Source organism: Pygocentrus nattereri, chromosome 28, assembly GCF_015220715.1.
Source record: "Pygocentrus nattereri isolate fPygNat1 chromosome 28, fPygNat1.pri, whole genome shotgun sequence".
Taxonomy (NCBI): Eukaryota; Metazoa; Chordata; class Actinopteri; order Characiformes; family Serrasalmidae; genus Pygocentrus; species Pygocentrus nattereri.
In genome coordinates this window covers 7,631,386-7,646,621 of record NC_051238.1, presented here as the reverse complement: position 1 = coordinate 7,646,621, position 15,236 = coordinate 7,631,386, and the positions used below count along the sequence as shown (strand labels likewise).

The 15,236-nt window shown below is 43.2% G+C and overlaps 1 protein-coding gene across 5 annotated transcripts in view; it reads left to right on the top strand.

Annotated features, from left to right (window-relative positions):
• plxnb3 (plexin B3) overlaps positions 1 to 15,236 on the top strand; it is a 152,827-nt gene that overhangs the window by 75,023 nt on the left and 62,568 nt on the right. For 3 of the 5 annotated variants that reach the window (XM_017719454.2, XM_017719452.2, XM_037535886.1), the window contains exon 2: positions 7,622 to 8,774. In XM_017719454.2, coding sequence (XP_017574943.2) covers positions 7,635 to 8,774 — 1,140 coding nt within the window. In that variant the 5' untranslated portion in view covers positions 7,622 to 7,634. Of the gene's footprint in view, positions 1 to 7,618; positions 8,775 to 15,236 lie in introns of all 5 variants that reach the window. The other 2 variants (XM_017719453.2, XM_017719451.2) reach the window with 1 other exon arrangement.

The following is a 15,236-nucleotide window of genomic DNA, read 5'->3' as shown; positions in this document are numbered from 1 at the left end:
ACACTAACCAGTAACCAAATCATCAGGGAGCTTGATCAGATTAGATCATAATTAGTAAAGCAGGCATTTGAAAAGAAGCCTACAATAAAACGGGGTTTATTACATATTAGGTATATTTAATCAGGCTGAAAATGTTTAGGACATTGAGCTCTCAGTCTAATTTGTATCATTTTTCCTATTCACACCATTTTTTGCACCATTTCATCCATTTGCTTGAATGTAATTCGACGGCTGGATGGAAACCTGGCTGGCAACGCCTTATTGACTTCAGAGTCAGACAGCTTGGGTGGGGTTCATTCTGCTTTCACCAAGTCAGACACCGTGCCCTCAAACGCAGGTCCTCCTGTCTGACAAACAGCTTTTTTTCCCCCACTGGAAGAGTGCGGAGCAGGCTTTGTGTGGTGTCCTTCAGCTTTATGTATGCGTCTCTGTGTCTGGCATTAAGTGTTTGTGTGCATGTGTTGGTATGTGTCTATGTCTGTCTATCTGTCTGTCTGTGTCTGGGAAGGGATACAGGATGGACAGATGCGCTGTAATTGCCGGGATGTCTGTTTCTGGGGGTAATGAGTGTAACGTTTGACAGCGCTGTGCAGCGAACTAAACGACACAACAAGGATGGCTTGTCTCTACACCACTGACCAAAAGAGGCAGATACGAATGGCTGAAAAAGAAAAGAGGGAGAGGGAGAGAAGTGTGAGCGCACTCAGCCAAGTCAGAGGTCAAATTCAAGTGTAAGTGTCTTAATGGCTTAGGAAATCCATTATAATAGTTATAATAGTAAGTCTTCAGCTCTCTGGGGTTCTGCTGTGCGGCAGTATAATGAGATGTTATCGCTGTCGTGATAAATTGCATCACAGTACATTTTTATGAGTATATTGTTTGAGTCCTCAGTACTCCTAGAGCACTGAGCAACTACATTCTTCTTAAAAGAAGAGATTTCGACTAATTATAGGATTAAAGAACTTAGAAACAACAACCAGTGCATAGTAACCACATAAACTACATGGTAACAATCTGATGGCATATTATATAGATTTTTCTTCTGTGAATGTAATTTAATCTTGTTTTTCCTTAGCCTTTTGTAAATGTATCACTGTTGTGCTGCTGTTTTTTGTCCATTCCGGCTCCGCAATCTACAGAAACGCTAAAACTGAGGCCCACACCTATTTCACCCCTCGCCCCTACCACTGAGCCGTACCCCTCCATTTTGCGTGTTCATGTCTAGGGATAGGCTGTGCTGATTTTTGTTGAGATAGAGGGGTAGGCTGAAGTGTTAGGGCCACATGGCTCTCCAAACAGAGATTTTTCAGAGGCACAATCCAAACAGAGTGTTGTGAGGGGGAAAAAAAGAAAAACTCACAAATATGAGAATTTTCTCTGTTGCAGTAAAAAAATTGCAGTAACCATCGTATTATATTAGATTAGTGTCTTTTCAATGTATTATGGTCCTTTTCCTCATAACAAGCATAAAAAAATATAATATATATGCTACTGTCTCTGTAGCTAGCTAAGTTTCCCATTCCACCTTGAATAGTCCAGCGGTTCTGACACCTGAAGCGCCAGAATGTAACTGCTGCTCCATTTAAGGTGGAACTGGAAAATTCAAACAAGAAGCTGGTGAATAGCAGATTTCCGCTTCGTATCACCAAAGAATTTGCGGTGGGCGATAATAAATTAACCCCACTATAAAATAGTCGTTTAATAAGAAGTAATCTTACTCAATAATAATGTGGCTGTCAATGTTTCTGTTTATATTAGATGTTTTAGTTTTTACTAGTACATTCCCACATACTGAGACATATTTACAGCCAAGATTGTAAAATGTATGTAAATTGTTGAGGTTTTCAAGGTGATTCGATTTTTGGCTCTTCTTAACACTTGGGTTCCAGACCCCTGGCCTAGCTGCTGCATCTGCAGCCGTTGTTGGAAAACGTTTCTCAACAGCACATCTTTTAAGACCCTGATGCAAATTTATATCTCATTTTAGGACACAGAGGAAAACACAAAACTGGCCACCATGACTTCCTCTAACTTTAGTGAACCGAGTAGAGCTGTGTGCATAAATAGTGTGGCTGTATTAACTATTTTATGGTAAATGACGACACAAAAAATCTCATGTCACAATATGCTTTTCAGAGCATATTATGGATATTGTTGCCAAATTCCACCAGTTTTTCAAAGGTTTTGCACAACGTAGTCGTTGAGATGTATACAAAGTAATTCAGAGTGGTGCGATTCAAACTTTACTGTTTCTGATTTCGCCCTGCAGTGGCGAAATCACTACCGACCTGTCCACCCAGTGACCGCTGAGATAGGCTCCAGCTCCCCCCAGAAGAATAAGCGGCTTAGATAATACGTATGTCTCTGATTTCTTCATAGTGGTGATAGGATCCAGAGGACACAACGTCTGCAGTGTAAAAAAGCCATTTTACTTACAATTCAACACAACCAATGAGGGTATGCATGTCTTCTGAGGTTCTTAGATGTAATGCTGATGATATCGTGATGATAAATCTGTGAAAAGACGTTTTGTGCAGGGACTGTTTTGTCTGACAGTGTCCTGCATGTACCTTTCCACCATGAAAGGATTTTCAGAAATATGCTTTAAGCCAAAATCTTATCTCAAAACTATCGTAAAACAATGGTTTAGTCATCAGGCAGTGTGTTCATAGCCATTTCCTGAAATAGCTTTCCGTGAAGGAGCTTGTAGGGACATTAAACTCATCCGACGTTTGGTTCCTATCAGCGGTTTGAAGTTTCAGAGCATTTCACATCAAACCACTTTAAATGATTTTTTTTTTTTTTACATGTGAACTATTTAATGAGGCCGACATTTTGGAAAAATGGTCAAGGTCCACTGACCAGCTGTGTGTTTCATTACAGAGAGAACATAATTAACCTGTTTAGACGGATTCAGTGCAGTTTAGTATGTTAAAATTTAATTAGATGCTATTGACTATTTGGTTTTTGATAGTATTTTTAAATGTACCTCTGGTTCTTTTTTGTCTGTGTCAACTTACAAAACCTCAGAAAATCTAAATATTGCGATACATATTGTGTACGGTGTCTTAAAGTATTGTGATGTTATATATGCCACGTATATTTGCGCCCGCAGAGTGGAGAAAACAATCATCAGCTGTTTGGCAGATTGTATGCAAACAGGGTTCAGTGAGACTGTTATTTTTTTTTGCCACTGAGCAAAAATCAACCCCCATTTACTTTCTGCCCGTCAAACAACACGGCTCATTTCGAAGTGTAAGGCAGAGCTTGTCTCCAACATATAAAATACCCCCTCCCTTTCCTTTCTGTTCACTGCACAAAGAAGTCGAAGCTTCGCTCTGTCACTCAGCAGACTGTGCGTGTCTGTGTGCCTTCCTCTCTTTCTCTCACATGCCCCGGAACGGTTATTACCATTTAAGAGAGAGCAGGAGAGAGACGGTTGAATGCTGATACTGCAGAAAACGCTCGTCCCAAATTTCGAGCTGTGAAATTGGCTGTTTTGACAGCGAGAGAGACCCCCTGCACTCTATTTTATCAGCCTTTTGTTCGGTACCGTTTCCTCCATGGGTTAGATAGGCGCACACACACACACACACACACACACACACACACACACACACACACACACACACACACACACATATATATATGGATCCAGCAGACATCCTCTGGCTCATCTGTGTGTGTGTGTGTGCGCGTGCTGCTTCTCCTGACTGTGATTTCAGGGAGGATGTTGAAAACGACACACCCTTTTTTTTCCACCCTCGTTCCAGTTTTTAATTCATTCGCCAGGGTGGATGTCTCGTCTGCTTTTGCTGTGCTTTTGCCTTTGTGTTTAGGTTTCAGTAATGAGCGCTGCATCCAAATTGTGGTTTGCACCATGGACATTATATCCAGAACCATCCAAGAACATGGTTCTTTTGTTCCGGATTCACCTTGAGTGTTTCACTCGGAAGCGTGTTTGGAACATCTCCCATGTGCATTAGCATTGCTGAATCTTTCCAGGTTTTCCACTCAGCAGAAGGGCTGTCTGAGCCTGTCTTCGGATTCATATGAAGCATTCCGCAAATTGCTGGCCAGGCTAAACACTTGATTCAAGCCTGAACCCCAGTAGCAGCTTCTGCACGGCTGGGACTGGTTTCGTCTTTCTTGCTGTTAAAGAAAGATTCAGAATGTAAGCTGCAGTTCAGTTCACTCACTGAGCACAATCTCATAACGTGTTCATGCCTCTTCTTCACTATTAAGGCCTTGATATGCTTACAACACTCACAATGTGTTGCTTGAAGCTGTAACCACCTTTTCAAGCCATCAAGCTCGCATAATCTGAAGTTTTGTTTGGCTGAGAGCTGCTCCTCAGCGTCTTTGGATGATGCCACACCTCTTTTGCACTAACCAGCCACAGGCTTTGTAGCGTAGCGTAGTCGTTCATGGTGCCATGTTCTTGATGCGGTTCAGTTTCTCTGCACGTCATATTTTTCTTGCTTTGTTTCTGTGAGAAGTTTGCAAAGGCTTTTGTGGTGTCATGATGTACAAATTTGCAGGTCAATACTATTTTCAGTTTTAAGCTGTACCAGTTTAAAGGTTCTTCCTAGAACATTCATGTTATTCTGACTTTTTTTAAACCTTTAAAATGCTTCTTCGCAGTCACATATCTCTTGTACAAAAATTGTTTTTTTTAAAGAACCAACCATTAAAAGGTGTTTAGGGAGCAAAAGTGATTCTTCCATCAGACAAAGAACCCTTTTCGGCACCTTTATTTTTAAGAGCTCAGATGCTTAGTTTTGATCATTGACATTGGTTTTGCATAACACTGGTTTACACTGTAGTGGTTTACACAATAGAGGCTGAACTTCCTTGCCCACTTTACTAGTTAGACTAGACCACTGAAATCGTCTCACAGCCACGAGAGGCACGAAGGCGCGGCACAAGTCCTGAGCTCCGCCATCCAGGCGCCTCCTGTTCTGCATTGAGTCCGCTAGACTACACTTTCCATTCGACCAAAGCAAAGTAGGGGTGGTGATGGGGAGGTGGGGCTGGGAACTCGTCCAGGTTTGTGCTTCTCGCTGCTGTCGTTGTTATCACCCTCCAATGGCTGATGTCCTCCTCCCACTGTCACTCATGTTTCTTGGCAATATTTGGGATTCTAGGACTTACTTTTGTCCAGTGTCATTTCGGTGCAGGAGTGGTAGCTTGCTTTTAGCATGAATGTAGCAATGTACATATTTTGAGTCTTTGATGATTTCATAATTCAGAAGATCCAGTAACATTCAGTGGAAAAATGGATGCAGGAAACAACGTATTGATTTTGGAGCCATTTTATTACCACAGATTGAATTTGATTTGGAAAAATCCCCAATCCAACTTTGACCCGGTGTTCCTAATATGGGCATGAGGCCAACCTGATGCCTAGTTTTTGACTTAAGACAGTTAGACAGTTTCCATAATAGATTTGAGAAGTCTGAAAGCAGTGTGGATTGCTAAATTTTAATGCACTTGTTTATGTTTTTGATTTTCTGATCGTGTACCAAAGTTGTATTTGCTCTTGTTTGCTTCTTTTCACATGGTTAAAATGACTTTACACAATCTCCTAGCAGCCTCATTGCTGGCTTTCGTTCACCAGTAGTGACGCTAGCATTTCTGAGCAAAGCCCTCCTTTGAAAGACCTTGGCGTTGGGGGTGAGTGTCTTTGCGGGTTAGCGTGTAGCCTCTTCATGCGACGTTCCTTTTGATCGTGTTCATTAATGCGGTTAATGTTAGTGTTCGCCACAGGGAGACCGAGGCGAGGAGAAAAAGACGATGTTCCGCCTTCACTTCTCATAAACAAGGTGCCGCAGCAACCTTGCGAACCCGGGCCTAATTGAAAAGAAGTGGCTAATCTCAGTAGCGTGTCAAACTGTCCTTTCATTCAGCCAAGGCTTTGAAGAAGGGAGATGTTGGTCTGTGGAGATGAGAAGGTAAAATGCTATGCATACTGATCGACCCCAGCAACTTCACTCTCTCATCTTTCATATAACGGCAGCAGGCCCCCAAGTCTTCTACTGCTGCTGCCAGATGAATTAAAGATGACTACTCTCCCTTCCTCACTCACTCTCTCTCTACCCCTCTCTCACTTATCTACTCAGTGTCCTTTGATACTTTTTTTACTCCTTCAGAATGAAATGATGTTCTGCATATTTGGCACAAATTAGTCAAGGGTCCTAACCAGAGTGGGCTCTTCATAGGTGGAAAAGCAGAATTGGGGCCCTTTTCAGTAATTTCCGTTTTGTTTCGATCAAAGCACCACATGATACCGGCCCAGGTGCCTCCTCACACCTTTGAAACAGTTTATTTTATTTATGCATGTGCAAGCCTGGAGCTAATAAACACTGATTTCATAGCTTCGTCAGAAAAAAACTTGGGAGAGGCAGCAGCTACAGGGAGTATGCATAATTTAGCACCTAACGTCTTCACATCACTACTTCTATCAGGTTCTTTACTCCTTACTTTCACTCATATGCACACTTTCTTTCTTTTTTGTCTTTCTCTACTTTCATACCACATTTATCTCCCATGTGTCAAACACAAGGCCCAATTCTATCCGGCCCACAAACATATTTTAATTTTCTATTAATATTAGACCATTTTGCTGCACTACAGTCCCCAGCATGCACTGCAACATAATGTGCAACTCTCCGACCTCAAGAACAGTCTATGGGACAGCGGTTACACCTTTATCTCTCTCTGTCTCTCTCTCTCTCTCTCTCTCTCTCTCTCTCTCTCTCTCTCTCTCTCTCTCTCATATGATGATGATGAAGAACACTCATGTCATTCAGGTGAGGTGGACATGGTGACTAGGCAGTGAGTCAGGCGCTCAGAGCACAAACGAACCCCCCAGCTGTGAGTTTAATGATACCTGAAGTAGCCGGAGCTTTATCGGCCCTGCTGACTGCTCCTGCGCTGCCGTGGATCTGAGTGAAGTGGAGCGCAGTTGTTTGTACGTTTCTCAGTGTGAAAGGCACCACTTTGATTGAGGCGGACGCAGCACTGGCAGGCTGGAGCTGGGCGTTCTCAGCTGCCCCTGTGAAGGTGGCAGGGCTTTGAAGAACAGAGGAATCTGTTTGAACCAGTGAGGCTTTGTGCTGCACACTGATGCGCTGCAGCACCTACTCTCTGTGGTGTGCTTGTGTTAACCTAACATTTGTCTTTTCTCTTCTCTTTCTCTTTCTATTCTCTCTCTGTCTCTCACTGTGATTCACTCTTTCCTTCTGTCCAACTATCTTGCTTTCCTTATTCTACACTCTTCCTTCCTCTTGTATGCTACCAAACTTTCCACCTCGCTCTCATTCTTCTCTTTTGTGCTATCTCCCTGCTCTCCCCCTGCCTGCGTGCTTTCCTACATTCTCTTCCTTCCTTTTATGCGCACTGCCCCCCTTGCTCGTCCTTTACTTGTTTTTTTGCTCTCATCCTTCTATTATCTACTGATTTCCAAATCTTTCTTCTCTCTCTACATTTATGACCCCCTGCTATATCTCTCCCCTTCTCCTTCTTTCACAACTCTTCTTTTTCTCCTGCTACTTTCTCTTTCCATTTTTACCACCCCTGCCATTTTTCACCCCTCTTTCTTTCTCTTTCTCTCTAGCAGGTAAGGGGGTGCCATGCCAGCCGCCGCTCCCCATCTGCTCCCCCTCGCCATCTGGTGGTGGCCTCCCATACTGCTCTTGCTGTGGCCCCAGTCACCCCTTTCCTTTGGCCACTCTCTATGGAGCGCCCCCTCTTACAGTCCCCAGATTTCAGCCTCGCTGCATGACTCCCATCTCAACCACCTTCTGCTGGACTCCAGCTCAGGGCACATCTATGTGGGGGCTGTCAACGCCCTTTATCACCTCTCTCCAGACCTCCAGCTGCTTTCATGGGGCAAAACAGGGCCCAAACTGGACAGCCCAGACTGTCTGCCCCCTATAGACCCCCTGGAATGTACCCAGGCCAAGGAGACTGACAACACCAACAAGCTTCTCCTGCTGGAGGAGCCGGAGGAAGAGGGCGGAATCCGAAGTCTGATAGTCTGCGGGACTGTACTACAGGGCATATGTGAGAAGCGAAGCCTGAGGAACGTCTCTGATGTGCTGTACCAGACGCCCAACCCTGTGGACACACAGTATGTAGCTGCTAATGACCCACGCGTGTCCACTGTGGGTGTAATTGTGGGGCAGAAAGGTGCACGGCTCATGCTGGTGGGGCGGGGCTACACCAGTAAAGGGCCGGGTGGGATTCCTCCAATCACAATGCGCCGTCTGGCTCCTCATCACTCCGCACCTGCCTTCTCTCACGAGGAACTGGGCAAGTTGGTGGTCGGCAGCTACTCGGAATACAACAACCAGTTTGTGAAGGCCCTACATCACAACAAACACGTCTACTTCTTGTTCTCACGACGCGATGTCTGGGGCAAGCGTGAGTATCGGACGTATGTTTCACGCTTGTGTGCAGGAGACCCCAGCTTTTACTCCTATGTGGAGGTCCCGCTGGCCTGCGAGGGTGGATACAACCTGGCACAAGCTGCGGCTCTGGGCACTCACCTTGGAGACCCCGCTCTGTTTGTTGCCATGGCAGCAGGGCAGGCGTCCACCCCTACGCCCACGTCACGCTCGGCTCTGTGCGTGTATTCCATGAAGGAGCTGGACAAGGCACTGCAGAGAGCTCAGTTTCTGTGCTACACAGCGGAAGGGAGAGAATCTGGGAATCAGGATGAGGCTTACATCGAGTACGAGGTGTCCTCCAAGTGCCTGAAACTCCCTCCGGTGAGTCACTTCTCTCTGGTTTCCCATTTGCACATTTCTGCGCAGGAAGGGTCATCATTTCCCTGCTCTAACACACCAACTGAACTAACCAATGAGTTGAATCAGGATTGTTTGAGCTGGGAAATCAGTAAATGGTGCTGAGCTCCTGGCTTCCAGGACTAGCAGTGATGACCTATGTCGTCCAGGAATGCTTAACCCCTTAACAAGCCAAGCCAGTGGGCCCAAAGTTTTAGTACACACTTCTGTAACCTAAGAAAAACTCCATTAATTTACATTGATATCCCTATAGTTATTGAATAATTAGCATTTGTATGTCATAATCCTGGAATTTTAAGGGGGTATTTACCTTGATATTTATCACTGGTTCAAAACATGTGTCTCTCTCTCAATTACAACTAATGATTATTTCTGTAATCTATGAACTGTTATTTGATTAATCGCTTTATTATGTTCCTTCTGTTTTCTTTCACTTTGCCCCTGTCATAGCCCTGCCATCATTCAAAATTTTGGTTAAGCAATAAGCACTTTCTTCTTTTATGGTGTAGAGAAACAGTACAAGCCATATAACAATATAACCTCATGACTCTTCAAGACATTTTCACACTGCAGAATGTATATTACAATATTTGATTTTTTCTGAATTTATTAGAATAGACAAAAAAAACTAGCAATGCCACATTATAAAAATAAGAAACTAAGATTTCATTGATTATTATTCAGCATTTTACTCTCTACCTTGCGATAAATTCAGTTAGACAGGATTATTTGTGCTCACTTTGTACTAAAACACGCAGTTGGTCATTGTCCTGAAAGTAGTGATGATATTCATGATATGATATGCTCAGAAAAGAAGTTGATTTAATTTATCATGATGCTGATGAATATTTTCCACTATTATTAATTACACATCACTGGTTATGTTTACACGCAGAGATATTTGCCAATCCGATTATAGATTTAGACTGAGGTGTTTATATGCTCATCCTCATCGACAATCTGAAAAAAATCTCCATTTACATGCACACGGTAATCCATTCTGAATTTACATGCATACACAGAGAACCACTTAGTGTAGATACCATGACAACAATCAAGCAAGTCCAGTCAGAGTGGGATGAGCAGCAGTGAGCCGTGCTTGTGTTTTTAATTACTGTAAAATGATGTCAGACTCAGGAAAATGTGCTTCACATGTCCTTATTAAAGACGGCTGAGAGGAAGACGCCATGTTCTGAGACATATAAGCTGGACTCTTGTCCCACTGCCGTCTTTTAAAGATCAGAGCATAAACATCGTCTCCTCTGCACACCAGTTTCTGCTTCTGGCATGTTGAACATTATAAACTGTTATGTCGTGATGCACATGCCCAGAACATACTCTATTTAATGGATTTGGTACAGGATTACCCACCTTGTTCAGTTGAATAGTTATTGTATTCAGAATGGCCTCACTCAGACTATTTTGCTCAAACTGGGGTATATACATGGACATATTCTATTCCGATTGAGCTATTAGTAATTATTAACAGATTATTAGACTGTTTGTACATGTGACTACAGTACATACATGTGACAGTGTGCCTGTACAATGTACACACACACACACACCTTCTAGGCTGCTCCTCCTTCTGGGTCGTGGGGGGTGCTGGAGCCTATCCCAGCGGTTATTGGGCAGAAGGCAGAATACACCCTGGACAGGTCGCCAGTCCATCGCAGGGCCTATACAGTACCCTTTTTCTGTTATTTGTATGAACGGTCATGTGTATTTCATGAATGATATAGACCACCGTGATATACTGTTCAGATTAATACAACAGAATGTTCTACTAATTTAATGTTTTTGTTTTATAATCGGCATCATTGAAACCCACTGTCAACGTTTTGTTGCAGCCCTACTCTCAGTGAAATGAAAGTGGATGCTGGAGGTCAAAAAAACTCCTTAATGAGAACTTAAAAGCCTTAAAATCATGTTAGCCTTTAGACCATATACTGGCATAATTAAGTCCTGAGTACTGCGATTCGGTATTCAGTAATTCTCCATGTGGGTAAATTATCACATTGTTTGGCACTGACTCTCTCAGTTTTGAAGTCAGCTCGGGTTACCCATCCTGAGGCTTCAACTGAAGTACCGCAGTGTCTCTTCAAAAGGCCTTTTCTCCTTGCAGGGTGGCCGTCTGAGCGTCAAGGCCTTTTAATGAGGGCCAAATCCAATGCTAAAGAGCTGTAAGCAGGAATATGGCAGCGGATAGATCCAGCGGGAGCCATCAGGCCCATTAGTTGGGTCAGGGCGAGACAGCAGGGCGAAGCAGTGTGTTGTGGGTTGAATGTACAGCTTTGGGGGAGATGGATCAGGGTCGGTGGGCTCATGCCACAGGCATGTAAGGTGGAGAGAGGGGCAGCTGCCACAGCGCTGACACAGATTAAGCTCCAGCTGCTGGAGCCTACACTAATCCACACAGTGCAGTATGAGAGGCCATACTGCTGGATCACTGCCTCTCAGCCACATGCCGTCGCACAGCCTTCGCTTCTGTCATGCTAGTTGGACATGTAAAGATGCACTCATTACTGGTACTAGTACTGAACAGAACTGACAAAGTTCTGCATCAGTTTTGTTCAGATACATCAGCATCAGACTACATTTGTGTGTGCATCTGTCCTGACATTGTTAATGCATCATTTCTCTATATTCTCTATAACTAAAGGACCTAATTCTGGGCTAAAATCAGGGCTGGACAGTATGACAGTATTTATCGTTATTGATAAATGATTTCACAAATGCAATGATATGATTTCTGAGCATGTCTTGGATATTGTTAGTACTCAAAGCTTTCCCATATCTTTGTTACAAAGAAAGCACAGTTAGTTCTGTTTAACTGGATTTAGTGCAGCTCTGAATACAGATAATCGCATTCGTAGTTTTGATAATCTTTTTTAAATTCAGCCCTAACTCCATGGTTCCCAGAACTAGTGGGTGGGGACCTCACTGACCACACTATAGAGTCACTTAAAGAAAGAGTCCTTAGCCGCAGGGGTGCATCATACAGGACCCCGACCTGGGAAAAAATGTCCTTAGCCATAAAGGGGTAGCATTTTCCTGCAGTCGCACCACCAGTCCAGGCAGCCTCATAGCTGTAGTGCAGCGTCACCCAAGAGGCTAGCACAGGCAGCAACATAGCTGGGATGTAGCGTCGCTTAGGCAGCTGGCCTGAGACGCCTCGTAGCTGCTGCGTAGATAAAATCAGATAAAATTAACATTGTGACTCATCGTGTATCATGACAAATTCTTGATGTATCGTATGACATTTTTGCCAAATTACCCCTTCTAGAATATACTGTAAGCCAATATAATGCTATAAATATAACATTTTATTTTTATGTACTGTAAATGCATTCACGAGAACATCATCAAATGAATCTCAAAGATGATTTGTTGGAAGGAAATTTGACTCTTGGTGTTACCGTCATGATTTCAGAAATACAAGTAATATACTTTGATGTCTTCACTTCATTCCGTCAGTACTGTCATATTAGGGCTGGGACATATGACAGCATTTATCGTTATTGTGATACATTATGCAACAATATGTCTCAATATACTTTCCTGTGCAAATTGTGGATATAGTCAGTACTGTATATTTGAATGCAAAGAGAGCATAATTTATCCTCTTTAACTGAATTTACTGCAATGTAAATGTGTAAATGTGTGAAATCTTGAGAACAAATCATTGAATTCATAGTTTTATGATGCATCATGTATCGTGAATACTTCTTGAGGTATTGTGGTATTACATTTTTGCCATTTCGCCCACCTCTATATCATACAAAGTAGCCAGGATTACAATAGTGTTTCAGCACGACACCTGGAAAAAGAACCACAGTGGAAAATGAAAAGCACATGCTGGTTAATGTGACTTCTCCACAGTCATTGTCAAATTAAAATCCAGCATAAATACACAGACGTATGTATCTCTGGCCATATTTGTGTGTGTATACGAAAAACAGACTTTGGATGAAGTCATTGTGGGTAATGCACGCTTAGGCTACACCAAAAATGAGCAGCATGCAGAGGAACATGTTTCAATATTCAAAAACAGCCAAGGGAAATGGGTAGTTTATCACGTTGGGTGAGTAACAGACGCTGCCTCTTTGAGCTACTGAGCTAAGACAGCTAACCGCTACAACTCTGGGTGCTAATGAGGACTCGTCTGCTTACAGGTTGTCTTTTCTCCTCCATGAATGATGAGGCAACATATTAGTTTGTCAGAGAAATGCATTTCCAGTGTTTCTGGACCTAGCTAACATCAGCTAGAGTAACTGATTCAGTCTGCCTCACGTTAGCAGTCCATGGCCAATATGTTTAGCTATTATGATGTTCATGCCTATTTGCTAAAATGAGCACATTTTACGGTCCTTTTACAACAAAAATAGTTATTTCAGCGTTTGAATACACGTGTCTCAAATACTGAAGTACTCCTGCATATCTGTAGTCCATAATGGAAAATATTTGCCCAGCTTTCTCCCTAATTTAGTCATTCGCCGGTTCTCACTAACTAGGTCTCCCCAGGTCACATGACCCTACGCACACTTGGAGGGTGAAGGTTAGGCACATGCTTCATCCGAGTCATGTGAAGTCAGTCACTGCATCTTTTGAGGCTGCTGCGAGCACAGCGTCACTGGACGACTGAAAACGCTAAGAGGAGAGCACTAACAGTGAGTTCTGCCATGTCAGCTAACAGACTCACACACAGGCTAGCATTGTGCTGAGAGATGGGAGCGAAGGAGAGTCATCCTACCCACCCGGGGAGAGTCAGGCCAGTTATGCTTTCCTGGTTTGAGTTCATGTACCACAAACAGTCATTCATTTATTTATCATGTCATTTTCCTACCTTTCTTTATGCCTTTCAATTAAACAGGCTGGTTTTCTTACGGTTCCTATTAGTCTGTTATATGTAAATGAGCTTTGCTTGGATTGGCTGTCCTCTATTGTGCTTTTCAAAAGCAATACAGGCAAAAACACTCCTCAAATTTTCCAACTTTCGCTCCTCGCTTCCAAAAAACGCTCCTCAAATGATTGGGTGGAGCTAAACTGCTACAGGCTACAGAACGAAAACACTGAATTCAAAATGGGCTGTGTTTGCAGCTTCGTTTTGTTAAATATATGGACTGTGTGGAGTGAATGATGCGTTTTGAAACTTGTTTATGCACAACAAACTTCCATTTTTAAAAAATGTTGTAAAATATACTTTTCCATTATATGAGCACTTTCAAGATGAACTATGCGAGGCGTTTTTGTTCAGGTTGAAAGACGTACCATCACTTGAGTCAGGAAAAAAAACAGTTTAAAATATGGCGTATATCCGCTTCTGCAAGACACCCTGTGAAGCCAGAAACATCATTTAAAAGTCAGAAGCCTTATGTTGAATTTCATGATGTGATGACAACCGTAGATCATTCACTCACATCCTCTGTTTGAATAGGGCTGGGGGAGGAGAGCCATCCTACCTACCCACTAGGAAGTCAGAGGGTAGTTATGCCATCAGCGGGGACTGGGTATGGAGTGCTATGATCTCCTGATAATAAGGCCAGAGTGGGACTGCTCTGCCCCTTGTGAGCAGAACGTTTTAAATGCAACAGTAAATAATGAAAAACAAAAATTCAGACAGTACCAGTTCAGTGAGGCAGCTGATTCATGTTGTAGTTTCATAGCGTTCTGCACAATTAGCTGATATGATACAGAGCTTGGTAATGCTGTACAGTCATATTTAGTTACTTGCCAAGCCTTTAGAATCTGCAGGAAATGTAGATTTCACGAGAAGCGTTTCATCTCCTGAGCGGCTGAGAGAATGAAAAAGAGGATGTTATGGTTAGGTGCGTGTGAAGGAAAGGAAGAAAATGATCAGTGGCTTGCGGGTGTGTCTGTATAAGAGACAGTGAAAGAGAGAGAGACTGTGTGTGTGTGTGTGTGTGTGTGTGTGGTTGAAATGACAGAGGCTTATGCTGTGTGTGTGTGTGTGTGTCTGAGACACAGATTGTAGAGAGAGGGGTTTATGTGGGGGCAGTGTGTGATTTTTGCGAATATGAGAGAGCAGGAGAAATTGTGTGTGTGTGTGTGTGTGTGTGTGTGTGTGTGTTGGTGGGGTAAATCCAGCTTAGAGCTGCAGCTGGTTTTGAGTTGTGCTGACCCACATCCTCTCTGAGCTCACCGCTCCACTGACCAACACACACACACACACACACACAATCTCTGGACTACTGACCTCTGAGCCTATGATTCTTTTATACCCCCAGACACACATCATAAACACGCGCACACACACACTGATTAGACTACTGACCAATAAGTCTCTGATCTTCTGTGCCTCAACCACACACTTTTTTCTGCACAGTGGCTTATGTAACCCAAACAGAACACACCCGCGGAGTCCAGTCTCAGCCTGACCGGACAGTTGGTTTGGTTTAATTTGAA